This window comes from Elephas maximus, chromosome 2 (assembly GCF_024166365.1).
Source record: "Elephas maximus indicus isolate mEleMax1 chromosome 2, mEleMax1 primary haplotype, whole genome shotgun sequence".
NCBI lineage: Eukaryota > Metazoa > Chordata > Mammalia > Proboscidea > Elephantidae > Elephas > Elephas maximus.
In genome coordinates this window covers 103,255,628-103,268,753 of record NC_064820.1, presented here as the reverse complement: position 1 = coordinate 103,268,753, position 13,126 = coordinate 103,255,628, and the positions used below count along the sequence as shown (strand labels likewise).

Below are 13,126 nucleotides of genomic sequence, written 5' to 3'. Positions count from 1 at the left end.
TTTTTCAATTTTGAGAGTCCTGTTCTAATAAGCTAATATCAGTTGTTATTAGTAAAATTAACCATTTCAAGATTTAGGAAGCTTAAAGGCCAAGTATCTAGAGACTCGAAGAAGAGCTTAAAACAATGCCTTACCTCTAAAGGAAAACTAATTTAGTAGGGATATTGTTTTCCTGAGGCGTACTGGTCTTTAGGAAGAAAGACCTGGTGTTCTCCTGTAGAGATTACAACCTGGGAAATCCTACAGAGCAGTTCTACTCTGTCCTATAGCGTCACTAGGAGTCAGAATGGACTTGACGACATGCAACAATAACAACTGGTTTTTAAAACTTGCTAACCACAAAATTAGATTTTTCTTATTTAAAAAAAAAAAAGTTCTCTAAAACTCCGTGTCTTGCGTGCCAGCACATAGAAGATCCAAGTCCATCATTTAGCGCTGCTATTCATTTTAAACCCAACACAAATAAGGCAAAATTCCCTAGGAAAATACAATTTTATGAAAGTCAATTTAATAAATATAGTTTCAATATAAAATTCTTTCTGTATTTTGCCCATAACACTGAAAGCCTATAATCCTTGGATTTAATTCACCATTTTTACCATATGAGAAATTTGATTGCTTTATTTTAGTTGAATTTCTAAATAAGGAGTCGTAGAAATAGTACAATGCTATGCCTTTATAATACAACTTTTTGTTGACTTATGTTGCATGTCAAAGCATATCTGTTGAAATATTTAGATCAGTATAATACAGTATCAATGGCTAGAGAGGTAGATGTAAATTCTCTCCATCAAACACTATTGTACTTGAATTTGTTGGGTCAGGAAAAAGGCATGAGATAGTAAAACCCCATGTTCAGAGTTCATAAGCCAGGTTCCTGGGTGTCCTACACTCTCCACAGGCCCAGCCTCAGATGGCAATTCCGAGTCAGAGCCTAGTGCTGGGAGGGCTAGGCTCCAGTGTGTCGAGACCTACTGCAGAGTCAAGAGTGTTTTCAGAGTTGGAGACCTGAAGAAGCAGACCTAGTTTCTTTCCTTCCCTCACTGAAGATGTAGTACCTTTCAAAGCCAACTGAGATTAGAGCAAATCAGGGATAGATCCAGACCCACATCGCTTGCATCTGTTTGGAATTTATCTGGTGTCTGTGGCAAAGTGGAAGTCAGGGGACCTGTACTTGATGCCTTTTTTGTTTTAATTTTTGAGGCACAGACTCATGTTCTTTTACCCAAGCCTGAGCAAAGTCTCTAAGTTGTTGAGTGTACTTCATTCTTTAAAATAGTAAAATGAGAAATTATCAAATAATCACTTTTATAGTCAACATGTGTGTTTTCACAGCAGGCAGATTTAGAGTTTGAATTATTAGTTTAACTCTACTTTGATTAAAAAAATTACCCCAATAAAAAGAAAATCTAAATATACCCTCTGGAAATGGTGTGTTCAAACAAATGAAACTCTGAGGGTTTTATACACTTTCACAGCATTGTCCTGGATGATTGGCATATTATTCTTCTGTACTTTTTAAAAATCTGAGGGCTAGAGATGAGAGGAGTGTGAATCAGGGCTCAATAATACCTCATCTTAAATGACTTTAAACTGATGGGAAAGCTTGCTACCCATTTCCACTGTCTGCATACAAAAAAGGTAGCAGTAAAAATACAGTGACTGATGGAGTCTGCTACCTGATTTTATTGTCTTATCTGCCTTGTTTGAATCCCATGAAAAGTAGATGTTTATGTAAAATTTGTATCTCCCATTGTCTGGCTGCATCTGCCACTGCAGTCTTTGAATTGCTGGGCAGATGCCACAACTGTTGTTGAAAGAATAGAAGATTGACCTTGGGTTAAGTTGGAATTCCTTTATTGTGCAGACACTGCAGTAGCCAGGGTGCTTTAAATGCCTGGCGTCAGTTCTGCTGGCGCTGGTCATAGGGCCTCTATTGTTCGTGTTCAATTGTATTCCTTGCTCACTGTTGCTTATTGAGATGGAAGAATAGAATTTGAGGAAAAGTGTTCCAGATGTTTCTGATCTCTTGTAGAATTATAGGCATTTTATAACCACACTGCTTGATGAACACACTAATTTTTTTCTTTCTTTGTAGGAGTTAAAGAGGGATGCACTGTCTCCACGGAGCCTTCTTCCACAATTGAACTCCCAGATTATTTGATGTAAGTTTTCTCCTATTCTGCCAATAGGAGAAAAAAAAAAAAAAAATTTTTTTTTTTTTCCAATAGGAGAAAGCTGTTTAATTTTAGAAAGTTTGCAAATTCTTTTCCCATAATTTGCAAATCAGGAAAGAAGTTCCAGAAATAGAGTACTGGAACCACCCCTGCAATTGAAAGGCTGCCATTAAGCTTGCTTGTCCCAAATCCACCCCAGTCTGCATGAGCAGGTTGTGCGGCCCCCCACCCCCACCCGAGCTGTGTTCATTGGCCTTTAAGTATAGAGAAGCCTGTCCTTTGTTCAGTGGCCAAGCCAAGCATTTGATTATGGAAGATTTCAGGGATCCGACTCTTCAAAGCTGACAGTCTGTCAATGCATGGTCATTCACTTGATCCCCCACGAAAAGGAGGGTTTATTACTGATAAAGTGCATGAACCTCTGCAGTTAATACAAAGTAGAGATATACTGATTTTTACTTTAATAAAGCTCTGCCTTCGAATTAATTTTAAGAGGAGAGAATAGTAAAATTTGATCATTTCATTTTAGTACTGATTATAATGTTTTTTCTTGTTATGACAACAAGTTGCTAAATGCTGAGCTGGGGACATTTCTGTAACTGGTTATCACAGAAATTATAACTTAGACACATAATTCTAGCTTTTTTACAGAATCAAAGGCCTCTGTAAGAAGAAAATAATTAAGTTGCAAGAACCTGGAAAAATGGAGAGTGAAAGAGCAAACAGATCTGACTGCAGATAGCTTTGAAAATGAACAAATACGCAAAATACATAGAATGTCGAGTAGAAAATGGAATCTGGACTGCTTGGACATTTTTTTTTTCTCTTAGCATGTCATGTTGGACAAAGTTAAACCATAGCGTTTAACCCTTCATGTCTCATGAAATGCTCATTTCCAGAGTAGAGAACATTTTTAGACTTAAAATGTGTTACTTTGCTTAACAGCAGTGTGAGAGCTGTATTTTTGGGGGAATGATACAGCATGAAACCATAATGCTGGTTATCTCGTAACTAAAAGCCACCCGTGAAACCATGCTGACAACTCTCATCGGAGGTAGCGTATGGTTTTACAGTTCTGTGGGGGAGCCTTAAAAAGCACTACCCACTGAGTTGGTCCAGGAAGGGTCTCTCTGCCGGCAGGCTTGGAGGGACAGTGCCTGAGGGCTCCACTGCTGAGGAGGCGCAATTCTCCATTTACAAATCCACTTCTGCTAACTGGGCCCTCGAAAATAATAACCATTAGTACTGCGCTCTAATTTTCTGTGATGGATTTTGAATTCATCTTTTTCATAGTAGTACTGGTTTTAGTGTATACTTGTTGTATCTGACAGAATCATGAGGGGAGACTAAAAATTATTCAAACCATTTCCCCATGGATTCAGGCTGATTTTATTGGTATAATTTTAACATTGCTGTGTTTTGCCAACTATATTAAAAAAAAAAAAAAAGTTAGTGATCTAAGAGTGCTTGCTGCATCTGCCTAAGTGCATTTGTATATGTTTGTCATGTTTTTCATTCTTTTAAAAATTGCTAAAGTATATAAATGATGTGGTTGGCTGCTCTTCATATGTTTCCTTAATTTACTTAAAGTTTATTTTACTAAAAAAATAAATCTTTTATAAATACAGCCAATTTTATTAAAAAAAAAAAAAAATCACCCAAAATCCTAATTTTAAACTTAAATTGCTTTAGGAGAAAACACAAAGGGTATACTATAAAACCTTAATGATCAGCCTCTGAATAACTCATCCTTAGCCACAATACTCCTAATTTTTACATAATAAGAATACTTCTGTTACTTGTGGTTGTGAATTACCCAAACTATTTAAAATTTTATTCTATCACTGCAGTAAGAGCCAACTATGGAACCATGACAGTTTTTTGTTGAAAATAGTGAAGTGCTTTTAGTTCAAATACAAATATAACCAAATAGCCTTCTATAATAGCAACGTAAGTGTTGGCCGGTGCGGTATTTTTCCTAAGGAAATTATCAAATAAAATACTGAGGGTGTACCTTGGATGTGATTTTGAGAAAGTGAAATAAGTATTCTATGTTGTTATTAGTTGCCATCGAGTCGATTGTGACTCATGATGGACCCCATGTGTGCAAAGTACAACAGCTCCATAGGGTTTTCAAGGCTGTTTTCTTTCAGAAACAGGTTGCCAGGCCTGTCTACTGAGGCACCTCTGGGTGGGTTTGAACCGCCCACCTCAAGCACTTAACTGTTTATGCCACAAAACGACCTTAAATATATTCTGTATAACAGATTAAATCTGAGTTTCATGATCAGCTTAGCCATTCTGCTTATATATGCTTGTTCCCAAAAGCTTTTTCTTCCCCCGGGCTCCCTCTGGTGTGCAGTCAAGACAGCCCGTGTGTAGAGAGGACTGATTTGCTTCCTGGTGGGCAGTGTTCCTTTTATAGCTAAAACAGCAGCAGAGCAGCTTTAAATCATTGTGCTACCGCTGTCTCAATTACACTTACAAAATTAAACCTCTCTGCTGTTTAACTCAGCGTGAATAAAAATATTAATGAGGACATCACATTTGCTCACTGCATCACTTTTCTCACACTTCTAACTAGGCGTCTGCGGTAGAGCAATTTAAATAAAATTGGTAGGATTATATAAAAGCATTTTGGAGAGGACTGAACTCCAAAATTTCTACTAAAGAATATATGTGTACTCCCAGGGGGCATTCCAAAACTCCCAGTACCTGATTTTATCTCAAAAAGTCAAGGAAATTTTGCACTCCATGACGGAAACACTGCGCAAAGAACCTGGCCACTAATGTGATCCCAGCCCCCAAATCCACTAACAAATATTAGGTTAGTCAGTATTAAAATGTTGTTTTAATTGACCTGCCACTGAATAAACTGATACTGTGGGAAGATGGACTTCACTCACCAGGCTCCTAGACATTTTCCTATCCCAAAGTAAAAAAGTACCAAGTTGTGGCATTTTATGAAGAAAGTAAATTAACGTAATATCGCAACACTGGCTTTCCATTACGTGACACTTAGGTGTTTGAAAAGAACTAGAAAAATATGCTTTTTTTCTTTTTCCTTCTAACTCTCCTTTTGAAAATTCTCCTTTTGGATCTTATATATCTGTCTAGTCAGAAAGGTGAGGAAAGGGATAGAAGGAGCCAGCCTGAGGCACCTCGTCGGAAACTCCTGCTAGCAGCAGTCTGAAAGTCCGAAGGACAGACTTTCTCGTAGAGCAGCAGGTCCAAAGACAGTTTGCCTTCAGCACTTAGTGACTGCGTGACATTTTCCTGGTTTCGCAACACCATCAAGTCCTTCTGTCTCGATGTGAGGTCACAGACGGCCTGGCCTCTGCTATTAGTGTGGTAGTGAATTATTTCAGATAGAGGAAGATTTAATAGGCTAGATCTATGTAAGTGTTATTTTCTTTTTGCATAGATGCACTTTAATTCCATGACCACCATGCCTTTTTCACATTTACACTCCTTCATTGAAGATCTCAGGCTCTCCTGTGTGGTAATTTCACGTGGAAGGTCTCTGAAGTAGTACTTTTTCAGGAGTAACATGGCAGCACACCAGTGGCAGAGAAGCATTAAATACTGGTGATAAATGCATGGGTATTGTTTCTAAATATTTGGTTTAAATCTCTGACTTATGCAGTCATGCTTATTCTGTAGCTTACTCTTCATTTTTCTTTTTTAAATCTTTCCCAATAGAAAATATATTGCTATTGTCTCCTATGAGCAACGCCAGAATTATAAGGATGACTTCAATGCTGAGTATGATGAGTACAGGGCCTTGCACGCCAGGATGGAGACTGTGGCTAGAAGATTTATCAAACTGGATGCGCAACGAAAGCGCCTTTCCCCGGGCTCAAAAGAGTATCAGGTAAATCCATTTGTTCCTAGATCATCTAACTTTCATATTCTGTCTTCTTCCTTTCCCTACCCCGCCCATCCCCAGCCATCCCAGTGCCACCTTTAGAGCAATCCTTTCTCAGACCAGCCTCTCTGCTAGTTTGGGCTTTAATTTAAAATTAGTTAGGAAACTAAGTATTTTAAATAGTTCTTGAGAATAAACAAATACAGTGAACCTATATTTCTGTCAGTGGAAAAAGCTAAAATATGACAATAATTTGTGCCACTATAGCATAATATACAGTGTTTTGAGAAAAATACCAAACACAACTAAACTGAGGGAAAAAAAAATTCTGTCATGGGAGTTGCCAAAATATTTAATTCCTCTGCCAACTCAACTCATATTGCAGCTCCTAGTTCAGGTACTGTCCCCAGCAAGCTGTGCAATTTCAGTCTGGCATAGAATACAGAAGACCTGGGGGTAGGATATAAAGAGGACTTAATACTACAGAGGCTTGGATTTTAAGTGAAAAGGAGCTTGGTCCTTCCAGCTGTTCCAGAGACTGATAGCAGTCTTAATCTGGTTTCAGTCCCCGATTTGAATGGCAATATTGCTACAGAGAGGGCTAGATGCCTGGCTTTTCTCCTGACTAGTTTTTGGCTTGTAGTTTATCCAAAAAAAAAAAACTAAACCCAGTGCCGTCGAGTCGATTCCGACTTATAGCGTCCCTATAGGACAGAGTAGAAGTGCCCTGTAGAGTTTCCAGGGAGCGCCTGGCGTATTCAAACTGCCGACCTTTTGGTTAGCAGCTGTAGCACTTAACCACTACGCCACCAGGGTTTCCTCGTAGTTTATAGGCCATGTAATTTTGTTATCTTTTGCAGCCATTGATGGTGCTACTACCACAGCCCACTACATCATTCTGACAAGGTTCTATGGTAGAGAATGGATGGATTTTTCCACAATGGGAGAAACAGCTTGAGAGCATCTGTGCCCCAGAGATTCATTATGTTTTATAGTGTTGTTGTTAGGTGCCATCAAGTCGATTGGAAAAGAAAAAAAGACCAAAATGGGTGTCAGAAGAAATTTGCTCTTGAACGTAGAATAGCTAAAGCAAATGGAAGAAATCGTGTGTTAAAGTAGTAGGATTTAATCTTTTAAACAAGCTGTCTAGAGTTATAGACAGACTTTGCAGAGGAATTGGTGTTTGGCGGTTCAAGAGGTCGGCTATATGGTAGTTTGGTGTTGACTTTTTTCTATACAGTTGTTTAGCAGTGCACATGATTATATTTAAACTACAATGTAATTCCAAGGATTACTTAGTGGTTAAGAGCAGACTCTGGAGCCAGTCTGCCTGGGCTTGATTCCCAGGCTCTGCCATTTAATACTTGTGTGATCTTGGGCAAGTTACTTAACTCCTTTTTGCCTCACATCCCCCATCCATAAAATGGGGCAGTCGTAGAATTGTTGTTCAGAATAAATGTAAACTTCTGTAAAATGCTTAGAACCGGGCCTGGTACCTGGTACCTAAGGGTTAGCTATTTTCCCCTAGCCACCCATTTTCCCTCTCTGCAGCCAGTCATTATTACTAGTTACCAGTGTATTCTTTTCAGATGAGTATATATACAGTAAAACCTGCAAAAGCCAGAACCTGTGTAAGGCGGAAACCTGTCAGAGAAGGACAACTCAAATATTTCCAGCTAGAGAGCAGTGAAAAATTGGTGACTGCACCCTGCCAAAGGCAGAAAACTTGGGGATCCAGAAAACCAAGGCAGCCTGTTGCATTCTAGCTTTCACAAGTTTCACTGTGTGTGTGTGTGTATACATACATATGTATACACACACACACCAATTAAACATCATATATTTTCTAATAGGCGTATTGACATATGTACCATATTTAATTGAATCTAAGATTCAGTTCTAAGATGCACCAGTGTAAGATACACCATTATCTTATTTTCCGGGAGTTAAACTGTGATATACCATTGTTTATCCTAATTCATTAAAGTGGGAAAAATATGGATTTTTAGAAGCAATGAAATTCTTGGATTATAATAGTATTCTATTTCCTAGTTTTAAACAAATGGAGTCAAACTGTACACACTGGTCTGTGCTTTGCTTTTTTTCACTGAAAAACATAATGCATCTCAGAAATTTTTTTATATCAGCATATAAAGCTCTTCCCCACATCTTAATGGCTGCTTAGTATTCCTTTGTATGGATTGATGGATATTTAGATTTTGTTTACTCTCTTTTGCTTTTACAGTGCTACAGTGAGTAACCTTGTACATGGGGTCATTTTTACTCATTTATCTGTAGAATAAATAGAATTGCTGAGTCAATTTTGCATTTGGTATTTTGATAGCTTTTGTCAAACTGGCTTCCATTAAACTGTACCAGTTTACATTCCCACCACCAATATTTCCCACACCCTTGCCAAATGTGTTAGCTATATTTACTGGCCCCCCCCAAATAGTAATAACTCTTTCTTTTCTGATTTCTAATTTTTAATTTTATAGAATGTTCATGAAGAAGTCTTACAGGAATATCAGAAGATCAAGCAGGTAGGTATCATCACTGTTGGTTTTCTGACCTGTAGTTGGGAAGTGTTATAAATCCTGCAGCCTAATTCCTCACTGTTTTTTTCATCTGCAGTCTAGTCCCAATTACCATGAAGAAAAGTACAGATGCGAGTATCTTCATAACAAGCTGGCTCACATCAAAAGACTAATAGGTGAATTTGACCAACAGCAGGCAGAGTCAGAGTCATGGCACTAGAACTCGCTTGGACCACAAGATGTGAATAAACTTAAGCTTATTTATTTAAAATTCCAAATGAGTTGCTCTAAGATTCTAAAGAGATGAAACTTTGCTTGTTGAAAGTTTCAGTATTAGTAAACTTGAGTTATTCTTTTTTTTTTTTTAATTTTACTTTGCTTCCCTGTGTTTTTGAAACTGCTTTTTCTGGTCCTTTTTTTTCCTCTCAAGACTTATGTTTGTCAATAGAATTTTTTTTTTTTAAGATATTCGGGATCCAGTGTCTATACGTCAAATCAATATTTTCTCCTCAAAAACTTGTGTTTGTCATTAGAAATGTTTTTTTTTTAGATATTGGGGATCCAGTGTCCACACTTTAAAGTTGTGTGTGTTTAAAAAAACAACACAGTAATGTGCAAGATGAAATGCTTTTGGATAAACATAAGCCTATTTTCTGATCTTTCTTAATGCAAACTCTTTGCCTTAAATGGTAGAATATTTAGAAATTTGCACAAAATACAAAAAAAAAAAATTAAAACATTGTTTTGGAGGGTTAAGAAATAGAAAGGTGTATGAGTATGTGTAGGGATATAAGTATACCTACACATATGTATATACAGACTCACTTGATCTAGAACAGTAAAATCACCCTGCAAGTTAACCCCCCATTGCAATGGTTGCCTTAAGGTGTTTGCTAGTTGTGTACATAGTGTGGTTAATCATTAGCTACACTGCTTCCCACTTGATTAGAGCAATGGGAAGCACACTGTGGCCTACCAGCGTCTGAAAGCGTGTGCTCGAACTGTATGTGTGCAGAGGTTGTATGGATGTTAGCATGCATGAAGGAAAAACAAATAAGCTGCTACTCTTCGTAGGCCAAACGCTCAGGTTAAACAACTGACGAGTGTTACTGTAGGGTTTTTTTGTTTTGTTTTTTCTGTCAAATTGCTACTTCTATTGTGGAAGACAAAAGCATTTCCATTTCAACAGTTCGTCAGCTTTATTAATGTTGGGCAAAATCGATATGTTACAAAAATGAAACAGATCTATAGTTTTGGGGCAAAATTATAAAATTAAACATGTAGGTAACCTATTTATATACTGCTATAAAGTATTTTTTGAAGAGAGATATGCAAAGAAGCTATTACCTACATGAAATGTATATTTAAAGATTTTTTTTTTTCCATCCTGGGTGCCAGGAATATAAAAAAAGAACAGATATATTTAACCATAACATACTGTGATTCATCAAACAGCACAAACTTTCATTTCATGGAGTTTATCTGTTGACTTTGATTTAAACTATCACTTGTTTATCATGTGGGAACATAAGTTATGTGGTCAAAATGTAAAGATTTTGAACTAATGTTGATTCAAGTTGTGTTGTCTTATCGTATTGTCTTTTCAAAGTGCTGCCAGTTGAAAAGGGAAGCATTATGTTTACAAATCTGTTTTGAAATGTTTGCCAAAATTTTGGTAGTATCTTTAATAAAGATGTTTGTCTCCAGCATCCAAAAAAATAAATAACTTTGTTGTGTATCACTGTAAACCAGAAAATGTTGGTGTCTAGAAAACCTAAGAGAGCGTGTAGATTAACTTTTCACTTTGGAGTTCTCCTAAAACATTAACTGGAAAAATTAGATCATATACCAAAAGTATACAAAAGTGAAAGCAAGACCCTTCGCACTATAACTAACATTATTGCAGATGAAATTTGATTTCTATCTAGCATGGACTTCCCAGGGAATTCTATACTTTTAACACTGAGATCCCAGGTGCTGTTCCTTTTACCTCAGAATTGATACAATCATTATTTTTAAATGTTAATTGATTTCAAACTTTTAGCTGAAAAATATAGAAAAGGAAATTTAATTGGGGATAAGTTTGGTCTTCACATTATTATAGTGGAGTCTCCTGAGGGGTTTGTCTGTAGGTAATGACCTTATTGGTGTAATTTCTTGGACATCTTGGCTTTTTAATCAAAGATTATTTGCTGCTATTTGCTATTAGCAACGTTTCTCAAAAACAAGGTGCTTGAACCACTTGCATCACCTGAATAGAATCACACGTATCCTCTAGGTGACTTTTGCAAGCTGAAGTATGAGAACCAGTGGCTTGGATGTAGCTCTGAACCTTTAGGTCACTAAATCTTGAACTGAAGCTCAACTACTGGTTTTGTTTCTTGTTTTGGGTTTTGTTTTGTTCTGTTTTGGTAAAAGCCCATCCCTGTCAGCAGGTGTAAATCATTTTTCCCCTTTGAGTGATGTGAGGCATCCCCTCGGTTGTTTCACTGCGAACTCTTATTTCAAAACCTGTTTAGAAACAAGCCTTCCAGTTGGTTAATCATTAGCCCTTGAAGGTCCTACCCACTTATATCAGCACATCTTCTGGTTTACAAGTTAGGTAACAATGGAAGCTGGAGGTGCTTTGTGGAAATCCAGCATTGCACACCCATAGACTTGCGTATCTACCTGTAAAAGCCTTAATTCACATGTTCCTTGTATACATTGGGCAGATCCTTGCAAAATGTGTCTATCAATTGCAAATTTGAAAGTTGTAAATGTTTGGATCTGCTATTACTCGAGGTTTGCATCCCTTTTGAAGATGGGTATCAGCCTATGAAAATATTTATAACCATCTCCTACTGCAAGATTTTTAGATTCTGTAATGATTGCCACGGGAGTGGACAGCCACTTTGTTGGCAGAATTTTTTTAGAGGTTTTTTTGGTTTTTTGACAGAAACAGTAAAGTATAAACAACACTGTCAAGATTAGAGAACAAATTGCATTGTCTGTCATCACGTTTCACCTAAAATAATTTGAAACACTCAAAGATTTTTACCAAACCCCTAAATTAGCTCCAAATTGAGTGAGAAGCTGATTTAAAACAAAGCAAAAGAACATTAACTATCAGACGTGATTTTATTTTTTAAGTAGGGATTTCGTTTCCTATCTTGTCTACTTATTTCCCTTGGAATAATTTAAATGGGTTAACTTTCAACTCTTTAAGTAGTGGTAGGTATTCAGTACTTATTCTCACAAAAGCATTTGGGGTGGTCAGTTTATATCATTGCTACATGAATTGATTATAATAAAAATTCAGTATTCATTTTCTTTCATCTCTGATTGATCTTATAACCTTTACAGGAGTTTTCATTTTCCAAAGTCTTCACTTTATTATGTAAAACAAATGCATACTTGTATATTGGAAGCAAGGTGTTGAAATGAGATTTAGACAAAAATGGTTCATCAGTTCAGACACTACTTGGTTGCCTTACCCTTTCCATTAGTGCATTCTTTGCCTCTGGAACTTGGCTGAAACTCTAGCCAGTTTATTGTCTTTCTGGCAGTGTAAGTGTTGGGTCATGTGTGCTTGGCATATGCCTTTGCTAGTTTTGAAGTTCTTACCGTTTATTACTTGCCTAAGTGTTACTAAATCCTTCTGTGTACCAGATGGGGAAAATTTGTAGCCAGCACGTTGAGAGGAACATTTTGGGGAAGGATGTTAACTGACATACCAGAGGAAGGCAACAGAAGATCTTATCAATGTTCTTTATCAATGTAACCTGAAAACTCAACAAGGCTGTGAGGCTAATTTCTGAATATTTTGAAGTGTTAAAAAGAAAAAAGTCTATGCTGTTTCTCAGTTGTTCCACCCAAGCCATGTTAGGACTCTTGAAGGTTAAATGTCATAGGGGCTTTTCAGTTGCTACTGAGCTCATCAGCCTGGTAGCACCTGTTGTTCTACACAAATTTTCGTTCAATAAACATGTTAACTTTGCACTTCTGGTACTTGTTTTTCCTTTGTCTCATTTCAAGGCACTTTGTCTTTAAAAGAAGAAAACAACTCTACGACAAAGTGTTCTCTGATGCCCTAATGTAATCGACCCTGCTGGGACAGAGACATTACTTGTCAGTCACTCTAGGAAGTAGGAACAGGGTATTTGCTCCAGAACCCTCCCTGTTTCATTAGTGTAGGACATGCCCTCCAGGGCGAGCATCTACGAGGGGAACAGTAATCTTGTAGTTACCATTTAGCGAGGGTTTCCTACGTGTTACACGCCCGTCATGCATTGTCCCATTTCTCTTGACCACAAGTCTTATCCCCATTTTACAGGTGAATTAACTGAAGTTTAGAGAAATTAAGAAACTTGTCGGTCACACAGCTAATATTGTGGAGCCTGGGAAGCCTGACCCCAGTGCCTGTATTCTCAACCACTTCTCCATGCTGCCCTCTTGTTTGTACTTGTCTTTAAGGTGAGCATAATCTTCACAAAGTGATAATTCCAGTGACAGAACACAGGCTAGACAAACCCTTTCTCTTCAGAGGGGGCTAAAATGTGGTG

The 13,126-nt window shown here is 37.4% G+C and overlaps 1 protein-coding gene across 1 annotated transcript in view; it reads left to right on the top strand.

The window, feature by feature from the left end:
* Nucleotides 1-9,822, top strand: part of ELL2 (elongation factor for RNA polymerase II 2) — a 77,650-nt gene extending 67,828 nt beyond the window's left edge. Inside the window, exons 9-12 of the mRNA XM_049868828.1 lie at nucleotides 2,099-2,165; nucleotides 5,880-6,051; nucleotides 8,544-8,588; nucleotides 8,680-9,822. Coding sequence (XP_049724785.1) covers nucleotides 2,099-2,165; nucleotides 5,880-6,051; nucleotides 8,544-8,588; nucleotides 8,680-8,802 — 407 coding nt within the window. The 3' untranslated portion in view covers nucleotides 8,803-9,822. The remainder of the gene's footprint in view (nucleotides 1-2,098; nucleotides 2,166-5,879; nucleotides 6,052-8,543; nucleotides 8,589-8,679) is intronic.
* Nucleotides 9,823-13,126: the final 3,304 nt, after the last annotated feature.